Raw genomic sequence first — 22,780 nt, 5'->3', positions numbered from 1 at the left:
CCCGCGTCGCCTTCCCAAGCGAGGCGACCGGGGCCCCCCTCCCGGCTCCTCCCAGCGCTCCCGCGCCGCTCCTCCCTCCTCCCGCCGCCGCCAGCGCGCGCCGCCGGGCCTTGCCCGTGTGGTGCCGACGGCGGCGGGTCTGCCTATCCCCGCGTGCGGCCATCCCTGCTCGGGCGCCGGTGGCTGGCGACGGTGCTCCTCGGCTTCCGATGGTGTGACTTGGCGGCGTTCCCGCGGGTCGCGGGCGTTCCTGATGCGGCGGCGCGGCCATTGGCCGTGGGGCGCGTGGTGGTGCGGCTGGCTGCCAGCTTCTTCTCCGCCCAGATCTGGGCCCCTCTGGGCCTCATCTGGGTTGGGGCGGGCCGATGCTTCGGCGCGCAGCGGCGCGGTTCCCTGGTGGAGATGGTGCGGCGTCGGGGGTTGCGGGCGGTGGCGGCCTCGTCGGCCAATGTGCTGCAGCGTGGCGGCAGGGGTTGTCCGGATCCTTCGAGGTCCGGCCGGGCCTATGCGGACCTGGTAAGCTCCTATCGTCCCGTCCGGTCGGCTCCGCGGCAGCGATGGTGGTAGTCCCCACCCGTCGGCTAAGTGACGGATGCCCCCGAGCCCGTTGGCTCTTCGTCCCTCCCCCAGGTCTCGTGTCGGTGGCTCAGAGAGACGGCAATGATGGTTCGGTGACCGTGGTGGCACATGTTGGTGGGCGACAGTTCTGGTGGTGCACTTCAGATCGTCCGGGGTGGTGGTGGTCGTTTGGGTGGGAGAAATCCCTGGCGGCTCGTCCGTCATCGATGCGGTGGCGCCTGTGGGCGCCGCCATACCTTCCTGAAGGGCGTCGGATATACCCCTTCCCTACTGCCCTCTGCGTACCGGGGGAAACCCTTGGACTTGTCCGGGCAGCAGTGGCGTCGTCGTCGCATTCCTTCTTGAAGGTGATGCCTGGTACGCGACGCCTCGGAGTGCTAGAAGCGCGGTGGTACTTCTTCGGAGGGTGCAGTGGTTGCCGGCCATCTTTGTTTTTGTCGATCTGCCGTCGTTGGCGTTTATTTCTCTTTCTTTCTCTCTCTTTTTTTTCTTTTTGGCTTGTTTGTGTTGCGGCCCCAGCAAGCTCGTTGTATCGGATGGTTACTTTATAATCTAAAGCGGGGGGAAACCCCTTTTCTTACAACAATGGTTGTAGAGCCTAGCATAGCTAGGTTAAGAGATAATTGAGCATGCCATGACGTTGTTAAGATTTCATAAAGACCCTTATGGCCTTGTTATGTGGGCCCTTGTGAGCCTTCAAAATATTTTTAAGTCCATGGCCAATTCCCTAATTGGTCCTATACATATGACCTACGATTAGGAAAAGAATAGCAATAGCTAAATGATGGTGCGCAATATCGGTAAGCCAGAGACCACCGGTTACTGGATCTCGTCCTCCGCGAAAAGTCAGAAATTCTGCATATTTGGACCAATTTAAAGTGAAAAAAGGGGTTGCTCCTTCGGCAAAACTAGGATAAAGTTGAGCCAAAAGGTCCCGATTCAAGATAAATTCATGAGGAAGTGGTATCTCTTTAGGATCCACCCAACGTCAAGAAATTGGTTAATTGGTAAAGATACATGAATTTGGTGCCCCGCCCAAGAAAGAGACCCAAGTCCTAATAATCCCGCTAAGTGGTGATTCAACATGGATTCTACATCTTGGAACCAGGCCAATTTGGGAGCGGCTTTGTGATAATGGAACCAACTAGCAAAAAGCATTAACGCTGCAAAAATCAATGCACCAATTGCAATACAATAGAGTTGTAATTCACTAGTTATTCCAGATGCTCGTAATATATCCATTGGCAAAACGATCTCATGAATAACCGGTGTACCCGGAACTATATCTTTTCATTCATGGGGATGCATGTGCAACTATTACACTAGTAGAGGACACGCCTGCATTAAACCCATTTCTTAATAAAAGAAGTCCCCACTCTCAAAACCCCTAGTACCTTTTATTTTGGCCCCTTCGGCTTCATACTTTAATCCCATATTCCCCATGTAGAGTAGCAGCTATATCCATTAGCCCCCCTCTCCTCTCCTCTCCCTCCACCAGCTCGGTGGTTGCTCTCTCGCAACTTCGCTCAACTTCCAGTGGCAATAGCGGAGGCAGCGGCAGCCCGCGATCGATCCTTGCCGGGTCCGCGGGTGGGATCGAGGATGTCGGATCAGATGGATTCCGGCATAAAGCTCTTCGGGCGGGTGATCCCGTTGGTTCCTGACGCTGCGCCCGGGCCGCCGGAAGCGGAGGCGACGGCCGGCTCCGAACACCCACCGCCGCCGCCGCCGGCGTCGGAGGCCGAGCCAGAGGCTGATAATAATAAGGTTAGCTCAAGGAGGGCTTCTGTTTGATCGGCAATTTCAATATGCATGTTCCTCGGTTTCCTTGTGAAATCAAGGAGGCGCGCCTTCGTCTCATCATGTTTAGAGTCTACATATTGCAAAATACTTATAACAAAAAATAAAAATTACTGCAAAATGTTTAGAATCCAGCGATCGAATTGGAGAACGAGGGTGGGTTCGAGGTTTAGAATTTTAGAGTGGACTCGAGGTTTAGATAAACGGCGAGGATGTGCATGCTGATCAGGTGACCCGCAGGATGATAAAATAGACTGGGTTTCGTCTGGATCTCAGAATGGATAGGTCCAAAAGTACAGGAGGGGTAATCTCTTTGGCCAGGCACAGTTGGACGTCGGTTTCTCCTATTTGGGCTCTATCTTTGTTTCCAAAAAAGCTGCAGCGAAAGGTCTCCGAGCTGTGGGGTCCGGAGGTACAATAATTGTACTACCATGCTGTGAGGGAGATGCTGATTAATGGGGATTAATAATCGTCTATTCATTTTTATACTAGCCGTCTGCCCGTCTGATCAAGATACTACTGTCATAGTTTTGCACTTGCGCAAATCTTGATGACCCAATCGAACATTTGTTTCGAAGTAGCCATTTCTTGGTCGCCTGGGAACCAGCAAACCATTTTTGTATATCATTTGCCTTCTTTTCTTCTCATTTTTGATACTCTTTATTTCGATAAGATGGAATGAAATTGGACATGGAATTATTACCATAGCTGGAGTAAATTGAAAAATTAGTTATCGCTTCCATTTGGTGCATGAACAGGAGATGGCATACCACATGTTGCCTACATATAGATGGCTGAGTGAGGACACAACAGAGTTGGTAGGATGTTGTCATGCTGCTTCCTCAGAAGTGGTTATCAGTTAGGAGTGCAGAGTAGTAAGCTATCCATGCAAAATCCAGCTTGTTTTGAGCATGCGGTGGTCCTTCAAGGGGCTTCTCATCTTCAATTGTTCAGGAGTGGTCACCAGGGAGCTTCTATTTTTAACACCAGGCCCAGAATACCTTGGATCTTGTTAAAGCAGGGGACGGAAAATTTGTATGTCATATCATATGTCACCATACGTAGTACAGTACATCTTTGTTTGTTCTTTTCTGGCCCAACTTACAAGTGTCTATTGCCGTTGCGCTAAGCTGATCGAATTTCAATTTTGTGTTCAAGCAGCCGAACTTGAACCCCATGATGAATTTCTGCAGATTTCTTAAAGCTGTCTTACCGTGGTTAAATGCGCACGCTATGTTAGTTTTGGTTAGTATTTGACAACACAATGCTTCCAAGTTTTCTATGCGTGGAGTGGTAACATAACCAAGACCTCAGATCTTTTGTTAGCCAATATTGTTCCCTATGAAGACTATAGTTGATCCGATTTATGGTCATGTTTTAGACCTGTTGGTGCATTTGCAGAAACATAATGTTCTCACTTCTGTAAGATGTTAAATACAGTAACTTCAGTTTTGTTTGAGTTGAAGTACTCTTTTGACAGTATCTCGTGTTGCAACCTTATAGGAACAACACAAAGAAATGGAAGACAAAGGTGATAGCGAAATGAAGGTGGATGCGCCAGAAGAGAAAGAAGATAGTGCAACGAAGGGTGATGAACCAAGAGAGAGAAAAGACAACGAAATGGAGGTTGATGCACCACAAGCCAAAGAAAATGCAGAAACAGCCAGTTCGTCTACCTTGGACCACAAGAAAGATGACCAGGCCCAGATAAGCAATACTGAAGAGAAAGCAGCGTCAGACCCTAAGGAGGGGAATGAGAAGAAATCAAATGACGAATCAGGCCAGGATAAGGTGCTCAAGAAGCCAGATAAGATTATACCTTGCCCTCGGTGCAACAGCATGGATACAAAGTTCTGTTATTACAACAACTACAATGTTAATCAGCCTAGGCACTTCTGTAAGAATTGCCAAAGGTATTGGACTGCAGGGGGGAGTATGAGGAATGTACCTGTTGGTGCTGGGAGGCGCAAAAGCAAGAATTCAGCGCTGCACTACCGTCAGTTGTTGATGGCCCCTGATTGTCTACTGGGGTCTAGAGTAGACATCTCTAACACAGTGAACCCAGAAGTCCTTGCATCTCTACCTTCCATCCCGACACAATCAGCCAGTAGAAGTGAAACAGTTCTCAAGTTTGGGCCTGAGGTGCCACTTTGTGAATCGATGGTATCGGTGCTGAACATTGAAGAGCAGAATGTGACCAATGCTGGATCTGTACCAAGAGATGAAACCAGGGAAGATAACTCGTGCGCATCGTCTACCACATCAAACAATGGGTTACCTGCAAACGCAGTCCTGCCTGGTCAGAACGGAGCGCCTGCTTACTGTAATGGGGTTGGTCCGGTGCCTCAGTATTACCTTGGAGCTCCTTTCATGTACCCATGGAGCATGGGGTGGAACAACCTTCCTGTAATGGTGCCGGGTGGAAGTATGCCAGAATCTGCTTCTCCATCAGAAAGCTGTAGCACAAGTTCGGCGCCATGGATGAACTCTCCCATGATGCCAGGCTCAAGACTTCCCGCACCCCCATTTCCATATCCTCTTGTTCCGCCTGCCCTCTGGGGTTGCTTACCAAGCTGGCCAGCCGCGGCATGGAACACACCATGGGTCGGGACCAACGGGTGCATATCGCCGTCTGGGTCAAGCAACAGCAGCTGTTCAGGCAATGGGTCTCCTACTCTGGGGAAGCATTCCAGGGACCCCAATCCACAGAAAGATGACAAGGAAGAGAAATCACTGTGGGTTCCCAAGACGCTCCGCATCGATGACCCCGACGAGGCAGCGAAGAGTTCCATATGGGCAACTCTTGGCATCAAACCTGGAGACCCTGGCGTCTTCAAGCCTTTCCAGTTCAAGGGTGAGAGCAAGGGCCAGCCAGCAGATGCACGCCCTGCCCGTGCTTTACAGGCGAACCCCGCAGCGTTTTCTCGGTTGCAGTCATTCCAGGAGAGCTCTTAAACTGATGGCTGTTGCCTATCTAATACATTTTGGCAACACAGCTTGTCCTGTAGTAAAATTTGTACATAATAGTATAGCTTTGCGATATGGGAAAAGACCCAAGGAGAGCTTTTTGAATAGCCACTAACCTGCAGTGGAGCTTGCAAAGAGCTTTCATGAGAACGAACTTGAGAGGTTTGTACTGTAAATATTTGACAAACTGGTTATCTATAACAATGTAATTAGGTTAAGTCAGGAGTACAATCACCTGGTTTGCCACTCCTATTATTTCGGTGCGGGCTGTAACAATTTAACATTGCTACTGATGAAGACTATTTATAGTACTATCAATAAACAGTTTGAGATGTCGAGCGCAGTTACTCCTTTCCAGATAATTATTCCAGTGTTTCACGCCGCCATTTTGAAGTTTCTTTTATACATATGCATACTTTTCTATAATTATTTCTCAGGCAGCGACAAACAAATCAACAATGAATGCCCAAATAGTTTCACAGAGCAGTTAAAGCTCAGTGCATAAGAATTATCAAAATTTGCAACATCTGTTTACCACAATTTCTGCTCATGAGATACACAGGTTTTACACAGGTAAGGTGAAAATGCAAACAGAGTAACTCCTCGATCACCAAGCGTTTATAGTTCTTAAAAATTCACTTCAACATTTTCATCGTCCTACGGATTAGGCTGGTATATCACAAATACAGTCGGGTGACGGTGTTAGAAAACATCCTAGCTAGAAGTCCATAGTGCGTAGAAGCGTCAGGCATCATAGGAAGAACATCCAATGTGATAGGCTTCCTGATGATCTGAACCAATGCTTGAGATCTGGTGGTAGGGGCGGTGAACCGGGGGTAGAAGCAAAGCCAAAGACTTATCCATGAGCAGAAGCCGTCGGCATTTACTGCATGACAAATAATGCAGTGTTACTTGTCTGTACAGGAGAAATGGTTGATGATGATATGATGCAAATCAAGTTACATATCTAATGGGGATTACCTGCAAAGTTTTGCAAATAGAGTCTGATAATCAGCAATCCAACGCTGCAAAAGGTTTGCATCTGTTAGTACTTCCTTAAACAAAAGCAAGGTAGAATTGTAGCAATGGATTTCTAGCGATAAGTTTTGGTAATAACTGGATTACTGCCGTACAGTATATTTATCTCAATGACTAAAATTTGCTGCAACTCACCAATAACATAGAAAGTGCTTTACTGGGTTCCACACTGATGAAGTACTGCAATGCCTTGTCAGCATGCTCCTGCATAGTCACAACAGTACACCCATGCTTCACTTCGAATGCCTCTTATGGGAACAAATAATCAGCTCAAAGATCATAAAAGAAGCATTTACCGTCACATGCTTAAAGACGTGATGCACCGACAAGCCTCTCGCATGAAGGTAGCTTCCTCCCTAACAGAGGATAACTGCATCTGTCAGAAATAATATCTTGCCCACTCATTATCAAAAAGAATGCTCACTTTGCCTATTAAGTGTATCAATGGGAACATGCTAAGACACAGAAAGTGATCTTGCTACATAAGCAACTACTTATATGGTATTGGGTACTCGTTCCAGTTCACAAAGAAGCAGTGTTTTGGACATACCTTCGGTCAAAAATTTATAACTTTGACTGCCAAACCATTTAACATATATCGGAAACTTGAAAAATCATATGTACATATTTGTCTCGGAAAGTATTTCCAAAATATTACATCTTTCTTGGGTTTTATGCTTGTACTATAGTAGAAGTTAGTGGTTAAAGTTATATCTTAAGACTCTGTCCAAGTCCAATACTCCCTCCGTTTCTTTTTACTCCGCATATAAGATTTGGTCAAAATCAAACTACACAAAGTTTGACCAAATTTTATATAAAAAATATGAACATCTACAATAATAAAACTATATAGTATGAAAATACGTTTCATGGTGCATCTGCTAATATTGATTACATATTGTGAATGTTTATATTTTTTAATATAAAGTTAGTCAAACTCTACAAAGCTTGACTTTGACCAAACCTTATATGCGGACTAAAAAGAAACGGAGGGAGTACATCAGTTATTTCTGGACTGGAGACGGTAGTGAACACACACTTCTTGCACCAGTGCTTGTCTGCTTACGCAAAGTTCAAAACTGTGATGAATCATGAATGGAGTCAGCTTTTGGAAGACATCCTTACCTCAGTTGGAGAGAAGAATGCCACAGCATCAGGATCAACAGATCCTGCAGGATGCAATGACACTACAACTCTAAATATTGAAGGAACCAGCAACTCAATTACTGCAACCTGATCTATCGGAGTCGTCACAGAACCAGGTCTCAATTTTCCCATATTTTGCAGGTTCAACTCCTTAGATGGATCCACAAAGTCATCATCCATCAGAGATGCTAATGATGAAGCTCTTTTTGACCAATCTAAACGACGATACGTGGATATTTTCATGTTGGGTACTTCATTTTCTAGATTCTTAAGTATCTCGGACAAAGTTTTTTCTTCCAGCTCTCCATTGCCCGCAGGCATCCTTGGCCTTTTAGCAATACCAGATTCACCATCATGGAGATGGTTAAGAACTTCGTCTTCTAGATGAGGAAAGAATCTTCTTTTCTGGTCAGTGAAGGCCTTGAGAGCTAACCTGAAAACAACATTGAAACAAGATGAATCCCAAACCAAAAGCTTCCTCCCAAGTTTTTAGGTATATAGCACTTAGAAATTGTATGCATGAAAAAATAAGAAATAATATCGGGAGAGCAATTCCTCCATTTAGGCATAAACCAGTACGCGCATAACCACATATAGAGGGAGTGAGTGAGTGAGAGATCCAGAAATTATCATCGTATTTTAGAGAGTAACACTATACAAAAAACATTGAATATACATTCAATTGATTGTATGGTTGGCCATGTTCACCAAGGCGTTAGGCGCTAGTCGGGCTGTAAAACAGTGCCTAGCACCTAATTGCTGAATAGGCAAGCAGGCTAGGGGCCCGCCTGGGTGGGATAAACTGGCTAGGTGACAGGGCGTCGCCTAGCATCAAGGTGGGCTTGTCAGTTACTCCCTCTGTAAAGAAATATAAGAGTGTTTAGATCACTAAAGAATGTAAGCTACTTTAGTGATCTAAAAACTCTTATATTTCTTTACAGAGGGAGTTCCTTTTAGCGCACTGATGGTTGGTGAAAGTGTCGCATGCCACTCTCCTAGATAAGGTCTATGGTATCACCTCCGGTGGTCCATGATTGCTGATCCAGCTCACCTCTTGGTGGATGTGGAAATAACACAAAAGTGCGCAGAGACCAGGTGTCCATCATCTATTAAACACTATCGAAGTATAAGTACAGTTCGGGTGACATCGTAACCTCATTCTTGGTTCCACAGACATTGTGTTCCCAGTGGGTTTCTTAAGGCCTGTACATATACTTTTTTTAATCTGAACACATTGAGACAGATGTTTTTCTACATTTTCCCGAAGAAAATGTTGCACATCAATAGCAAATCAAGAGTAAGGCAAACATCATGGAAGTAATGAATTTCACCTAGTTCTGTCAACAGCTGATGCGCCAGCTTGGCCTGCCAATTGACGCTTCCAAGCATATGCCACAACAGCACCATCTGGGCACACAAGTGGCATGTGCAAGCCCCAAGAATTTCCTCGAGCTTTAAGGGCCCCATTTAGAACCCCAGACTCTTCCAATTGCCTTGCTAACAGAAAAAAATAAATAAAATGAATTAATCACCACAAAATAAATGTTAAAAAAAGGAATACATGATACTTTGGATACAGTTGAACCTTTAAATGACTATCCCCCAACCGTTGATGAAAAAAAATGTGGGATTACTCTTGAAAAGTTCAAAAAGAATCAAAGAAATTTTGGTATCACATAACCTATGATGTCTTTATGAATATAAATGCTTACTTCAGTTCAGTAGGAGAATAGTGTGACTAACTCATAACTTTCAAGTATGCTGCTGAACTTTATTCACATTGGTTCCAGATACCTTTACAGCTTTCATCACCCATAAGTCAAATCACATGGCTTATTAGCCTTATCTAGTAACTTCAGAGTTTTCTCAAAACTTAACTCATATATGTAAAACTACAATTAATTAACAAGTAACTTCACAGCTTCATAAGGATTGACAACTCGCACATCTTTGATGTGCAGGTAAAGATGTGCAGGTGGATAAGTACATTATATTGCTGCAGCCGTTCATGCGCCATACAGGCAGTACCACAAAGCAGACTATCAAACTGTTCACAATTTCCTATCCAATACAAAAATTACAGGGCTTGCTGAACATGATAAATGTTGCTCTGATGAAATATGTTTGTAGGGCGACTTTCTAGCGTAAATTATGGCCGTGGGTCACACTGAAGCAATAGCTGCTAAACGCTAGTTCTAGCCACAGCAGTTAAACAAAACAGCCAGGTATAAAACATGTGTTATACAGAATTAGAATTATCCCAATTTAATAGATCACGCTATGTCCCCAGAAAAGGCCACAAACACCTAAAACATCTAGATCAAAGTCGAGTGATTAAGCAAAACATAGACCTGACTACCTGAGGGGCTTAGGAAGGAACATTACTGAGATTCTGTCAAAATCAGAGCACAATCTCACTTTAAACCTCTCAATACATTTGTTTGAAGTTATCAAATTTTCTCATGGATATTTCACACAAAATGTTTTCCTTGTTGAGGACAAACTAGGCCAAGCAGAACAAAAGAAGATCAGAATCTAGCTGACAGTAACTCTGTCTAACCAAATTACTTTTAAAGTCCAAACATGATCCGCAAAAAATAGCTATAGAATTCAAAGTATGATATGTGTATCTAGGGAATGACCAAACCCTCAAGAGTTACAATTTTCTTGCAAAGTCAGCTACGCAACTCAAATTAGCTTAGCCAGAATCACAGGCATCAATTTCCCCAGCATAATCTAAACATTACTAATTTCCACTATATTTCAACAATGTCCTGATTTAGATTTAGGGCATAGGCATACGGCCTCCCCTAGGCATACCGGCAGAAGATGGGACAGTGGCTGTTGTCCAGACGCTTCAGAAACCATCCCAGCGGAAATTCGTTTCCCAAACCAAACGATACAACCACCCAAGGGAGCTCACAAGAAGCTCCCAGATCAAGATGGAAGAAAGTGGGCGCGGGCGGAGTCGAGTACCTGCCGAGGGCGCGGAGGTCGTCGAAGTGGCGGTGCATGGAGACCTCCTCCTTAGCTACGACTTCCTCGTTCCTCTCGATGTGCTGCTGGGCGCTGTCCGGCGGCGCGCTGGCGGCGACGAAGAGCGCCTCGAGGAGGCGGTCCGCGCCGAGCCGGATGTCCGCGATGATCCTGCCCGCGCGGCCCAGCCGCTCCATCGCCTGCGCCACCTGCTTCGGCGGCGCGTCCCCGCCCGCTGGCTCGTGCGCGCGCGCCGCCGCCGCCGCCGGTGCGGCCACCGCCACCGTCGCCTGCGACTGCTGCATCATAATTTCTCCTCTGCTCGAGTAGATGCGGGAGTTGTCTCATGGTGGACTGGCTAAACCTTGTGGCCATTTACTAGAGTCGGCCCATTATTGGAAACTGAGGCCCAAAGAGATCTGTTAAACCAAGCTCATGGGCCGATACCATGACTCAAATACAAGTGAGCTCGGATACAGCCCAGCCCTAACGACACCGCCAAATGCCGCTTCACTGCGGCGCTTGAACGTTCCACTCCCCCCCCCCCCCCCCCCCACTCGCACTCACACCGCGGCAGCAGCCAACCGCCGACGGCCATGGGCTTCCCCGGCGGCGAACCCCCTACGCTACCGTTGCCGACGCTCGTTAAGCTCGGTCGCGCGATCACCGAGCAGCATGTGGACCGAATGCTCGCGGCGCTCCTCCGCCGCCGCAGGCACCGTCTCGTCGGCGCCCTCGCCTCCCAGGCGCTCGCCAACTCCCTGCGCCCCACCGCCCGCACCCACCTCCTTGCCGCCTCCGCGCTGCTCGACTCCGCGCTCCCCCATGACGCCGCTCGGCGTCTCGCTCTCGCCGGGTCGGCGTCGTCATCCCGTCGCCTCTGGGACGCGCTGCTCCGCCGGGCCTGCGCCCAGCGTGGCGACCCTCGCCTTGCGCTGGAGCTGCTCTCCGCTGGTGTAGAGGATCACGGAGCTGTCCTTTCCCCGTCCACCTATCGTGCGATTATATCTGAGTTGTGTGCCCGTGGGGACATGGCCGGGGCGCTCAAGGTGTTCGATATAATGACAGCGAGGGGGTGTCAGGTCGACGACCGTGTTTGTAGTGCGATCATTTCTGGCTTCTCCAAGGCCAGCAAGGCCGAGGCTGGCTTGGAGTTCTACAATAGAGTGAGGAAGGAGGTCAGAGGGTTTGAGCCAGGCCTGGTGACACTGACTGCGGTTGTGAGTTTGCTCGGGAGGCAGGGGAGAATTGGTGACGTGGCTGAGCTGATAAGGGAGATGGAACGGAAGGATATGGTGGGTGATGCGATGTTCTATAGTAGCTTGGTTCATGGATACATGAGCAGTGGCCTGTTGATGGAAGGGTTGCGGGAGCATCGGCTGATGTTAGACAAGGGTGTTGCAGCTGATGTGGTTAATTACACTATTGTTATTGATGGGATGTGTAGAGAAGGTAGTGTGGAGAAAGTGAAGGGGTTCATAGATGAGATGGAGCGACGGGGTGCTAAGCCGAATTTGATCACTTATACGTCACTTGTTGGTGGTTACTGCAAGAGGAATAGGCTAGAGGATGCCTTTTCCATAGTGAGGAAACTTGAACAAACAGGTGTAGTGGTGGATGAGTATGTATATTCAATTTTAATCGACAGTTTGTGCAAAAAGGGGGATTTGGATAAGGCTGTCTCTTTGCTTGGAGAGATGGAGAGCAAGGGGGTAAAAGCTGGGACAGTGACATACAATGCAGTAATAAATGGTTTGTGTAAGGCTGGTGAAACTACCAAGGCCGCGGAAATGTTTGAAGGTGTTACTGCTGATAATTTCACATATAGCACTCTGTTACACGGTTACATTAAGGAAGAGGATACGACCGGTGTTATGGCGATAAAGGCTAGGCTCGAGAGTAGTGGGATTGCACTTGACGTTGTCACATGCAATGTACTTATCAAAGCATTATTTGTGATCAAGAAGGTGGATGATGCCTGCAGCTTGTTTCATAGAATGCGTGATATGGGCTTAAGCCCTAATACCGTCACCTATCATACACTCATAGACATGATGTGTAAACTTGGGGATTTTGATAGGGCAGTTGAGTTGTTTGATGAGTACAAGAAAGATACATCATTCTCCAGTACTGTTGTTCACAATGGCCTGATTGGAGCACTATGTAATGGAGGAAAGGTCACCATTGCTGATCAAGTCTTCTATGATCTCATTCATAAAAAACTAAGGCCTGATTCCTGTACTTACAGGAAGTTGATTCATGCAAATTTCAAAGAAGGTGGTGAAGAAGGTGTGCTAAATTTCATTCGTAAGATGGATGAACTAGAAATGGACTTGTTTTCATCTGTTTGCAATTATGCTTCTGATTTCTTAAGCAGCAGGGATTGTTGCCAGGCAGCATTATATGTTTACAAGATACTCAGAACACAAGCCTTTGCTGTATCAAGCAAAACATTCTACAGGCTACTCAAGAGCTTACTCCGCAATGGAAATGAACAGGTCGTAGAACCATTGTTAAGTGAGTTCATTAAGATCCATGGCCTGCATGAACCTAGAATGATTAATATGCTGTCTTGCCACCTCAGCAAGAAGGGTGTTGGTGAAGCTATTCGGTTTTCAAGTAACATGAACAGTGGCAGCATTCCTATCAGTGTTCTAAGAGGAGCTGTCTTTGCACTAAAGAAAGAAGGTGAAATTATGGATGCATATAATTTTCTCAAGGAAGCTGAACAAAGTGGGTTTTCTGTGGATCTTGCCATGTACTCTATAGTAGTGGAGGGCCTTTGCAAAGGTGGTTATCTTGTGAAGGCATTAGACTTGTGTGAAAGCATGAAAAGAGAAGGGATTCATCCAACCATTATCATCCATAACTCTGTTCTCAGTGGTTTGTGCCAGCACGGATGCTTTACTGAAGCATTCAGGCTCTTTGATTACTTAGAAAGAAGCGACATTCTTCCAACAATGATAACTTACAGTATACTTATAGGTGCTTTGTGCAGAGAAGGTTTCTTAGATGATGCATATGAATTGTTTCAGAAAATGTCCAACAAAGGTATCAGACCCACTACCCGTGTTTACAACATGTTAATAAGTGGTTACTGTAACTATGGTTTAGCTGAAAAAGCGCTTGAGCTTATGTCTCGTTTTGAGAAGCTTTGTCTACATCCGGATGCTTTTACACTCGGCGCAGTTATTTGTGGGCATTGTTTGAAAGGTGACACTGAAGCTGCATTAGGCTTCTTTAATGAATACCATTGTAAGGAGATGGCCCCAGATTTTGTTGGATTTATGAGCCTGGTCAAAGGGCTCTATGCAAAAGGAAGGATGGAAGAGTCCAGGGGCATCTTGAGGGAGATGTTTCAGTCCAAACAAGTTGTTGAGCTAATAAACAGCGTAGGATATGAGGTTGAAACAGAATCTCTTGTTGCTCTTCTGTCTTCTGCATGCGAGGAAGGGAAGATCGATGAGGTTGTGACTATCCTAAGTGAAGTGAGACTCATGTCTGTATCCTCTTCAGATTCGAATAGTTCTAATACACTTGGTCAGCTCAAGAAGCTGCAGAGAACTGATGATGCTTGTGATCCTAGAACAGATTCAGAACAAGTTGCCGATTTTGATGTTTCTAGCAATTGCCTCCACGGAAGTTCCCAAAGCACACTGCAGCCCATGACAGAGAGAACTGATACTTTATGCACAGGAAGTGATAATACTGATATTGACAATGGCAATTTGCTAGGGAAGTCTTTCTATGACGACTTTGATACATATTATCCTGCTATTGCTTCCCTTTGCTCGAAAGGGGAGCTGGTTAAGGCCAATAAGGCAATTGAAGCAATGATTCGGAATTCTGGTTAAGTTTGGTGACCGGTGCAATCTGTTAGGGAAGTTCTTCTGGCCCATTGCATCATCTTCTGTAAGCAAAGCAACTCTCGTAAGGACACCATGTTCTTGCAGATATAACTGAGGCTTCATAATGCATCCTCGAGAATTTTGTTAATATGCATTCTGTGTTTTGTAGGTGAAGCAAATATTTGTTGACATCATTGACCATCCTGGCAGTTGGCAACAGAAGATCTTGTACACTGGGTAGGGCATGAGAAAGGAGGAAACCAGTGGCACTTCTTCGTGCAAGAAATGCACTTAAACGGCTAATCAGATCAACTGAGGGTAGTAAACTACTAGTAGAGCTACCAAGGCTTGGTGATAAAAAAAAACACCACACGAGAGAAAATGGTGCAAACAGAAAGCTTGTAAGAGCAATGGACCTGCAGGTAATTAGTTTAAGTATATGCTCTTTGTTCCCTCGTTGTCTTATTATTTTCACTTTCTAGCCCTATTCGAATATGTTTCCTTTGGAATCTTTGACAATGTAATGATGCACTTGTCTCCTGCTTCACATACAGATTCTGTAAATACATGTTAAAGCGGCTAGTCTGCCTTTCCATTTGTCCCTGTACAAATTTCTGAAAATGGCACCTTTTACATATGAACTGAACACAATCACCCTTGCTCTATACTTAGATTTATGCGCCCGTTTATTAGATGGTCTTTACTTTTTCAAAAAACTTTTAATTCAATTGGGTGAGGTTACCCAGAACTATCTTGGAACTGACTGGTTTCAGATAAACATGACTAAAACAATGATTCTCAAGAAACCTACGTGTCATTTTGGGTGTTGTAAAGAAATATCATGAACCCCTGACACAAGAAGCTCAAAAAATAATTCCCCAAAGCAAACAGTTTATGAAATGCCTTAGTTTGCTCCCAGTTTCTCTGGATGTTGAGCTGGTGGTTCTCAGCTAATGAGTGACTTCAAGCATAGAGTCTACAAATAAATTCCTCTCTGCTGGAACCAAGTATCCTGTTCGGTAATGATTACACCTCTCGTCCATGAGTTCTAACAATACTAGTGTAGTATGAAAGCAGGAACTGAGGGTTTGCAATGCAAGTTGCCCTATACCTATCTGTTTGATGAAATATCAACATCACAGATCCTTGAATTTATTTTTGCAAACATGATTTGCATCTCTGATTACTATGGTGAAACTTGGTATGACTAGTTTACTGTGTGATAATTCCTTGCTTGCTCTTCCGATGAGCAAGGGAGGAGACTGGACTCCTCTTTTTTGGGCACTTCTCCTCATTTGCTCTTGTTCCAATTTGATTGGCATCCTGCTTTCTCCAGCTGTCATCAAAAGATAACACTGCTGCCAGCTTTGAACAACTTGTGCTGAAAAGAATCACATGTACCTGATTTTCTTCATTTAGAAATTAGGAGGTTTACTTGTTGTATGAACCTAGTATGGCACAGCAATATGATGTGGTGTATCCTAGTGGTCGTCAGCGCAAACTTGGTCAAGTCATATTTAGTTTTAGTGGTTACATAACCGTCCAAGATATTTCTTGGAGGCATAACAAGATTGAATCAATAATTTATAAGTATCTTGAAAGACTAACTTTTTTTTTGATCCATTTTATTTTGACAGATGATAAATCTTGAAGTCAGCACAGCTGGAGTACCACGAGAGCTGTTGAACAATAGGTGGATGTGTGCCATGAGTGGAATTTGGAAGTGAGAACTTGGTAAGTTATGTCAAACAACCAGCTCTAAAGCAAACAAGTGAACTCATCTTATATATTGAATTATTATTACACACATTTCATAATGCAATTACATAACACAAATGATCAAGCGATTTCGAAAATTACAACCACACTTGCTTATTCAAACAAAATATGGCGCCAACTTCACACACAATTCAGCACTTACAGGAGCTTCAGTAACTCAGTGATCGTTGTTGAGCCTCCTGCAGTCCTTCCTGATCTCCCCCTGTGACCCGGTCAGTGGCATGATGTTGCCCATGTTCACCATCGACTGTGCAAAGTGCTGGAAGAAGAGATGCACATCATTCGCGTACGCCTTCACGAGTGCTGCAGTTTCCGCGCTCTTGGTAAGCAGGACCTCGTCAGAGCTGAGGAGACCCCTACCGGCAAGGATGTTCTTGAAGTAGAAGTTGTCAAACTTGGTCGAGCTGACGACGTCGAGTGGGAAGAGATTGTTGTCGCTGCCGGAGCGGGGGCACCCCTGCCTTAGTTGCGCAGCGTAGGACACATCCAGTGTGCTGTCGGCCAGGCCGTTGCCCGACTGGTTGTACAGCCTCTGCCGGAAGCTGGTGCAGCGGGACAAGCCGATGGTGTGGCCACCTGAGAGGGCGACGACATCGACGACATTGAGACCGAGGCGATTGAACTTGGTGATGATAGTGGGTAGGGTGTTGTTGGGGGCAGGGATGTCATTGTTTGATCCCTGGATGCTCGCGCCCAGAGAGTCTCTGCGGCCGAGTGGCACGTCCCAGTAAGGGCCACCAACCTGCAGGTTAATTTGGGTCCCAAAGAATCTCAAATACTGGCTGCATTGTTTAACCCGTGCTATCTGGGAAAGAATTATTTTTGGTGTGCACATACGAGGACAGTAGAGTCACGGGCGGCAAGGGCGAGGATATCGGCGCAGGAGACAGTACCGGGACAGGCTGTCTCAAGGGCGACCTTGATCTGGTCGACAACCTCGAACCCCCGGAGGGAGTTCAGATTGGGGTTGGACCCCTTCTCGCTGACTATGCTGCTGCTGTTGTCCAGTAGCACGGATGCGTCGCACCCCTATGCACAGAAGGAAAAAAAATGTCAGAAAAAGTTACTGGTACTACACAGATTGGGCACATGCAACGAAATAGCAGTTTCATTGGATCAGGTACATGCATTTTGTGAAGGATGAGCATTGCATGGAGAGTGCCAATTATTGTGCACTTGAATTAAGCAATCGCCATCTTTTCGGGGAAAAAGCAATCATGGTACGGACTCGCAAGACAATAAGTAGTGGTCGTATGGGCATTGTAGGCAGGCTATCTTATCATAGGTAAAACTAAAAGTTTAGCCTAGGAACTACAGATTCTTCCATGTTCCTGAGGACAAGGTTCCCCATATGAAGGACAAATATAGCAAAAATAACACTTTAGGCATTTAGTTGAGCATTGGAACTGCTGTAAGATCAGAAATAAAATGCATAGCTTATCCTATTAGTCACAGACTCACAATGAAATAGTAATTTTCTGTACTACATTGCAGGAACTATGTTCAGCAAGTATCATTGTAGCGGTGTAGAAAAATGTAAAGGATACTACAGGAAAGATGAAACAGAGACCTTGACAAAGCAGTCATGGAAATGCAGCCTGACCAAGGATGCTGCCATCCTGGTCTCCTGGGCAACAGCCTGCGCCACGATGGATTGCACAATCTCCTTTGCCTTCGGGCAAGAGTGGTCGTAAAACTGTGGGAACAAGCCGTACCATGGGTTGGCACGTACAACACCAGCAAGGAGGGGACAGACAAGGCATAGCACCAGCAGGCAACTCATGGAAGTCGCCATGTAAGTGTCCTTAGCTGCACTTTGTTACAAGTAATAGAAGAGACTTGTTATTTGTTTGTTTCTACTTCTCTTGTGGGTTATGAGGTGCAGAATGGGGTGGTTTATATAGTAGGAGGATGAGGCGCATGTAGGGAAGAGAAAGAAGGGTGGTTTCTGGGAAAGAACTGTGAGATGCTGCAGGGCAGCTGGGTTGTTAGACGATGCGTATAAAATAAGTGAGCTACCAGGCATTGTCAACTGCTTCGACAATAACTCTTCTATCAAGTACTCCCTCCGTTCCGAAATATAAGTCCTTTTAGAGATTTCAATACGAACTACATACAGATGTATATAGACCTACTTTAGAGTGTAGATTCACTCATTTTACTCCATATGTAGTCTATATTGGAATCTCAACATATATTTAGGAATGGAGGGAGTAACTCCAAAGGTTTAAATCATCTGATTTTCTTCCAAAGGTGCTATGCCCTATGTCATGTTTCGGTCTTCATTTCTGGTGTTGTAGTTACTCGAACTTTAAGCTTTGGTGATTTGGTAGACAAGTGTAGATGGAGATTCTTATAAAAGTTTAAACTTTAAACTCAGTAATTATTTTATTGACGAGTTAATACAAATGCACACTGTAACACTGATGAAATATCAATAGTACCATCACCACTTGAAGAACAACTATTCTTATGAAAGTTCTGCAAAGTTGCGAGTACAGAATGTCTTCAACAAACATATCCATACACAATAGCTTTGTGAACTAATCACATAAATTTGTGATCATGTAATTTCACCCTTCGTGACCATGCCTTGGAGGTAAAGCTGTTGCCTTGTGACCATGAGGTCATGGGTTCGAGTCTTGAAAACAGCCTCTTGCAGAAATGTAGGGAAATGCTGCGTACGAAAGACCCAAAGTGATCGGACCCTTCCCCGGACCCTGCGTAAACGGGAGCTATGTGCACCAGGCTGCCTTTTTTTTAGTTTCACCCTTCGTGAGTTGGAATGTTACAGTGATTGAATCGGAATGTTACAGTTACTGGTTTGAATTACCTTACCAAGGCATGTACAATCTTACAATAGATCAGTAATCGGTCTGATGTCTCACTTTAACCTTCTATATCACGGTAGGCCCACCCCTAACAAACCATAAGTCTCTAGGAACCTCTCCATACACATGGCAATACATCATATATCATATGTGAAACCAAGCTGCCAAAGTACACGAAATGGCATAACCAAAAGCGAGAGGTTTGCTTCCTAATTAATACTGGTACTTTTGTTATACATAAGTATCGTTACAGGTAAGAAGGTATTGATTAACGCTAAGACTGTATGCAGGGATTTTTTTATATTGGTCATCATGGGAACAGGGATTCGTATCCCACGCCTTTGTGGATAAAAGTATGCCGCTACAGCAGCGTGGTGCCTTAAAAGAAATGCAGGTTTTCTAGATGAAGGGTAATGTCTAAGATCATTAGGACATTATTGTTGTGTCTTATCGTAGAATCATGCTGAGTTAGGTGACTTTTCCCACCTTACTGAAACTTTTCGATGGCTCATCTAATGGCCAAGGCCAGAGAACGTGTGTGACATGTTGCCTTCTGTACAGCCTGGGGCTTATTTCCCTAGCTAACACACGTGCATGGATGCTGATCAGGTCAAAGGAGATGTGCGATATTGTACCAACTTTGGAGGCACAGGATGCGTGATGAATCTGCGTTAGGTACTTGCATGGCCTACATTGATTGATGCCGGGAGCAGGTTCCTGGAAGTACTTTCAACTGTTCCTAAGTTTTGTCACTGGGCCCAGCAGCCTTGTTTCTCTGCACAGCACATAGCAGTGGCCGTTTCTTGAAGAAAACAACAGCTGTGGTTGTTACTGCCAGAGAGTCAGAGATTCAGGGACTTTGCATATGACTTGCAGGTATGCTTATGCTACGTGTGTGCGTGGGAACCGTTTTCTGGTTTAGAAAGAAAAGTACATAAATGTGGAGACCAATTTGTGACCTAGCACTGTCATATATTCTTTTTTTTGCAAATTAATATCCTAGCTAAACTAACACGGACAGAATGAGCATAAAGAAAATTCATAGTAGCTAGGAGTTTTCAAGTTCATATCTAGCAGCAGTTTCATTGTGTCGATGTTGAACATGAGATTCCTCCCCTTGGCATGTATCCCTACTGCTAAAAAACCTTGGGAGGAAACTAAAGCGATATAAGAGTGCCTGCTCATTTGACTTCTGCTGTTAGGAGGATCCTGAGTCATAATTGTTTCCTATTCCCTTTCCCCCCATTCTCCTCCTGCAATCAACTCTCAACTCCACACCAATCATGCTTACTGTAGAAGTAAAAGGCAAATCTTGAACAGGTCCCACATGTTTCTTAGAAGTTAACCAACACAGATTTTCCAATGTAATTGGCCAATGATTTCTTACAACTTGTTCCCTGAATAAAGGACTTTACACTGAATGATTGATTAGAGAGTGCCTTAATGTATTGTCTGATCTTCCCTTTACCAACCCCGGTCTGCTTAAGCAAGCTTTTGTAGAAAGAGAACATTATTAAGCAAAGCTCTTTCAAAGTACTCTGTTTTTTCTCATTATCATATTTGGCTTCCCTATGATGTTACTTGACAGTTTTACTAGGTGAAATCTACTTTTCTTGATGTTAAACATACTCAGTTAAGCATAGAAGACTTTTGACCTGTGTTATGAAAAAGGGCAAGTATTTAATCAGATACATTAGCATAGACGCCTTGCTGATCATCGTTATCATAACAGTAGCTTATACTGGTAGCCAAGTTGATCACTGCTTTGTTGAATATCAGAGAAGGCCCTTAGCTTCCAAGACATGGTTAAAATTTATTTCCATGCTTTCCTTTTTCTTTTTGTGAAGTGTAGTTGGCTTGACTAAGGAGCTTTGTGATTCTGGAAACCAGCACTTTAAGCAATGCGCTGTGTGAATATTTGACACCGTGGCTGCGTATCTGCTATGCCAAGTTACATTGCGTAAAAAGGAAGATAAACGTATAAAAGAAGTAAATTTGGAGAAAAAGGAAAGATATACATAGTGTATTATGAATATACAGAACGATGCGGTTATTCCGCAGCTTAGAACAAATCTTAGTCACACTTCAATTTGGCAATAAATTAGGCCCTGTCGTTACGAATGCGGTTATATCCTGCTCTCACTATATGTAGTAATATACTCCTCTCTTATATTTGATTTCCATGGCAATCGGATACACGTGTGACATACTTACTTTTACTTGTGTCATGCTGCCGAGGCTTGCTGAAGCAATTATGAAACGTTCTGGAATTTCCTTGAATCTTCCTGGACATCTTGGAGCTTGCCTAATCACCCTCGGAAATAATATGGAACTACTTTTTGTACATGCATATCAAACATGTGTTTGAAAGTTCATACAACTTGTTATGTTTTTGGGACTCCAGTTAAATCTATAAACACATAACAGTTCATCAGGCTTGCACTAGGGTTTTGGCGGGTGCCAAGCACTTGAGTATTGTAATGCCGTGAGAGTAATTTTCCTTCGTTTGCCGCTTGCGGCTTCTGTCTAAAACCTTCTTCCTTAATCAATGAAATGGCAAGTTTTTTGCCTCGTTTCAAAAATAAATAAAAGTTAAGTGATTTTTCATGCTCTCTGCTTTCATACATCAGAATCCAATGTACCGTAGCAAGAGCTGGTAACACAATCAGATATATACCTACTACTGGCATATGGGATACCAAAGAGTCATAGACGCATCCGTGGACATCTACAGTTTGATGAAAACTACCAACTGCTAGAGCATTTGGCATACCAGCAACACCAGGGGACACCACATTAAGTATACACCACTGGTTTTGGCAAAATGAAAAGAAAAGAAAAATGCACTACCGGTCTTTACCTTTTTTTTGGCGGTGCATGGTCTCCTTGTCTACTGTTTTTCTATGGCACAATTAGAGGGCTTGCTAAAATGAGCACCCTCAAAAAGCATTATTTCATCGTGATTTGAAAAAAAGATGGTCGGAAAAGGGATCTGACTCATACCAGTAAAATAGAAAATCGCCCACGTCTGCATATACATTGCTCAATCATCTCACACGTTTTTATATACAACAACTAAACACCCCATGCATTCATCTAATCCATCAGTTCTGGCAAAACTCTATAAGGCTAGGTACAAGGGACATATATAATCCTATTAAGTACGCAACAATCACGCCTGTTTATCTATCTACTCCACATCATGCACCATGCATCTGTACACTGATCACAATAACCAAATTGCCCATACATAACACAGATTCCCAAGAAGACAAAGTACGTATAAATTAGTAAGTAGTTATGATATTGTAAGCCAATAGAGGTAGAACTAGTGGAGTGCATCCCACGGCTAAAGAAGAAGAATACAATGGCAGTGTACCAACTCTAACTAACCGCCGATTCGTCTGGTTCCATCTTGGATGTGTCTGTACGGCCTTTTCACCTGCCCATGCCGGCAGCTAGTTACTGCACATGGAATCTGCGTAACCACTTGACTTTTGAGTTCGATGGGTGCACATCAATTATATGGGACCTGGAGCAGGAGTAGCTATTTGGTTTGTTTGTTTTTTTGAGGGAGTAGCTATTTGGTTTGTTCTTCTTTTCGATCTTTATTATTTCCCTTTGTAGGTCGAGGCTCTTAATCCTCATCTGCTAGCTGTTGGTTCTATCTAATCTAGCCTGGAGGCGATCGTTATTCAACTAAGCCATTTAGTTTCAATTGAGCCATTTAGTTAGAGCATCTACGGGCGGACTTTGTAAATCTGGCCCCTCAAATGCCCGTGGACGCGACCGGACGCGTCCGCGAACAGTGACCGG

At 44.6% G+C, this 22,780-nt stretch overlaps 4 protein-coding genes across 10 annotated transcripts; 2 read left to right on the top strand and 2 right to left on the bottom strand.

Moving 5' to 3' along the window:
* Positions 1 to 1,967: 1,967 nt before the first annotated feature.
* LOC109775436 (cyclic dof factor 2) lies at positions 1,968 to 5,716 on the top strand. The gene is made up of 2 exons (XM_020334182.4): positions 1,968 to 2,346; positions 3,883 to 5,716. The coding sequence occupies exons 1-2, from the start codon at positions 2,182 to 2,184 to the stop codon at positions 5,332 to 5,334; spliced, it is 1,617 nt and encodes a 538-aa protein (XP_020189771.1). The 5' UTR covers positions 1,968 to 2,181; the 3' UTR covers positions 5,335 to 5,716.
* Positions 5,717 to 5,817: 101 nt separating this feature from the next.
* On the bottom strand, positions 5,818 to 10,849 carry LOC109775437 (mediator of RNA polymerase II transcription subunit 27). Its single transcript, XM_020334183.4, has 7 exons — positions 10,507 to 10,849; positions 8,862 to 9,023; positions 7,510 to 7,963; positions 6,681 to 6,740; positions 6,520 to 6,588; positions 6,328 to 6,371; positions 5,818 to 6,232 (listed from the first exon to the last, which is right to left on the bottom strand). The coding sequence occupies exons 1-7, from the start codon at positions 10,812 to 10,814 to the stop codon at positions 6,091 to 6,093; spliced, it is 1,239 nt and encodes a 412-aa protein (XP_020189772.1). The 5' UTR covers positions 10,815 to 10,849; the 3' UTR covers positions 5,818 to 6,090.
* A 218-nt stretch (positions 10,850 to 11,067) lies between these two features.
* Positions 11,068 to 20,665, top strand: LOC109775438 (uncharacterized). 7 transcript variants are annotated; one of them, XM_040403746.3, is made up of 7 exons: positions 11,068 to 14,436; positions 14,524 to 14,776; positions 15,992 to 16,088; positions 17,628 to 17,928; positions 19,255 to 19,374; positions 19,574 to 19,639; positions 19,730 to 20,665. In XM_040403746.3, exon 1 carries the CDS (start codon positions 11,103 to 11,105, stop codon positions 14,358 to 14,360), a length of 3,258 nt encoding a protein of 1,085 aa, XP_040259680.1. In that variant the 5' UTR covers positions 11,068 to 11,102; the 3' UTR covers positions 14,361 to 14,436; positions 14,524 to 14,776; positions 15,992 to 16,088; positions 17,628 to 17,928; positions 19,255 to 19,374; positions 19,574 to 19,639; positions 19,730 to 20,665. The 7 variants fall into 7 exon arrangements, with proteins under 7 accessions (XP_040259680.1, XP_040259679.1, XP_040259681.1 ...); XM_040403745.3 differs by having other exon boundaries at positions 11,068 to 14,418; positions 19,574 to 20,665; XM_040403747.3 differs by lacking the exon at positions 19,255 to 19,374.
* LOC109775440 (peroxidase 49) lies at positions 16,114 to 18,071 on the bottom strand. The gene is made up of 3 exons (XM_020334191.4): positions 17,704 to 18,071; positions 16,971 to 17,162; positions 16,114 to 16,875 (listed from the first exon to the last, which is right to left on the bottom strand). The coding sequence occupies exons 1-3, from the start codon at positions 17,926 to 17,928 to the stop codon at positions 16,291 to 16,293; spliced, it is 1,002 nt and encodes a 333-aa protein (XP_020189780.1). The 5' UTR covers positions 17,929 to 18,071; the 3' UTR covers positions 16,114 to 16,290.
* Positions 20,666 to 22,780: the final 2,115 nt, after the last annotated feature.

The sequence above is a fragment of the Aegilops tauschii genome, chromosome 3 (assembly GCF_002575655.3).
Source record: "Aegilops tauschii subsp. strangulata cultivar AL8/78 chromosome 3, Aet v6.0, whole genome shotgun sequence".
In the NCBI taxonomy this organism is placed as follows: domain Eukaryota; kingdom Viridiplantae; phylum Streptophyta; class Magnoliopsida; order Poales; family Poaceae; genus Aegilops; species Aegilops tauschii.
This window is presented reverse-complemented; position numbering and strand designations above follow the sequence as displayed.

Coding starts and splice junctions, on each gene's coding strand:
- LOC109775437 (XM_020334183.4), bottom strand. CDS start 10,814: ATGATGCAGCAGTCGCAGGCGACGGTGGCGGTGGCCGCACCGGCGGCG. Junction 7,964..8,861: donor TCAGCTGTTGACAGAACTAG/GTGAAATTCATT, acceptor TGTTGTTTTCAG/GTTAGCTCTCAAGGCCTTCA. Junction 6,372..6,519: donor AAGCACTTTCTATGTTATTG/GTGAGTTGCAGC, acceptor AACCTTTTGCAG/CGTTGGATTGCTGATTATCA.
- LOC109775438 (XM_040403745.3), top strand. CDS start 11,103: ATGGGCTTCCCCGGCGGCGAACCCCCTACGCTACCGTTGCCGACGCTC.
- LOC109775440 (XM_020334191.4), bottom strand. CDS start 17,928: ATGGCGACTTCCATGAGTTGCCTGCTGGTGCTATGCCTTGTCTGTCCC. Junction 17,163..17,703: donor TCCATGACTGCTTTGTCAAG/GTCTCTGTTTCA, acceptor TTCTGTGCATAG/GGGTGCGACGCATCCGTGCT. Junction 16,876..16,970: donor CCCGTGACTCTACTGTCCTC/GTATGTGCACAC, acceptor ATTAACCTGCAG/GTTGGTGGCCCTTACTGGGA.
- LOC109775436 (XM_020334182.4), top strand. CDS start 2,182: ATGTCGGATCAGATGGATTCCGGCATAAAGCTCTTCGGGCGGGTGATC. Junction 2,347..3,882: donor CAGAGGCTGATAATAATAAG/GTTAGCTCAAGG, acceptor GCAACCTTATAG/GAACAACACAAAGAAATGGA.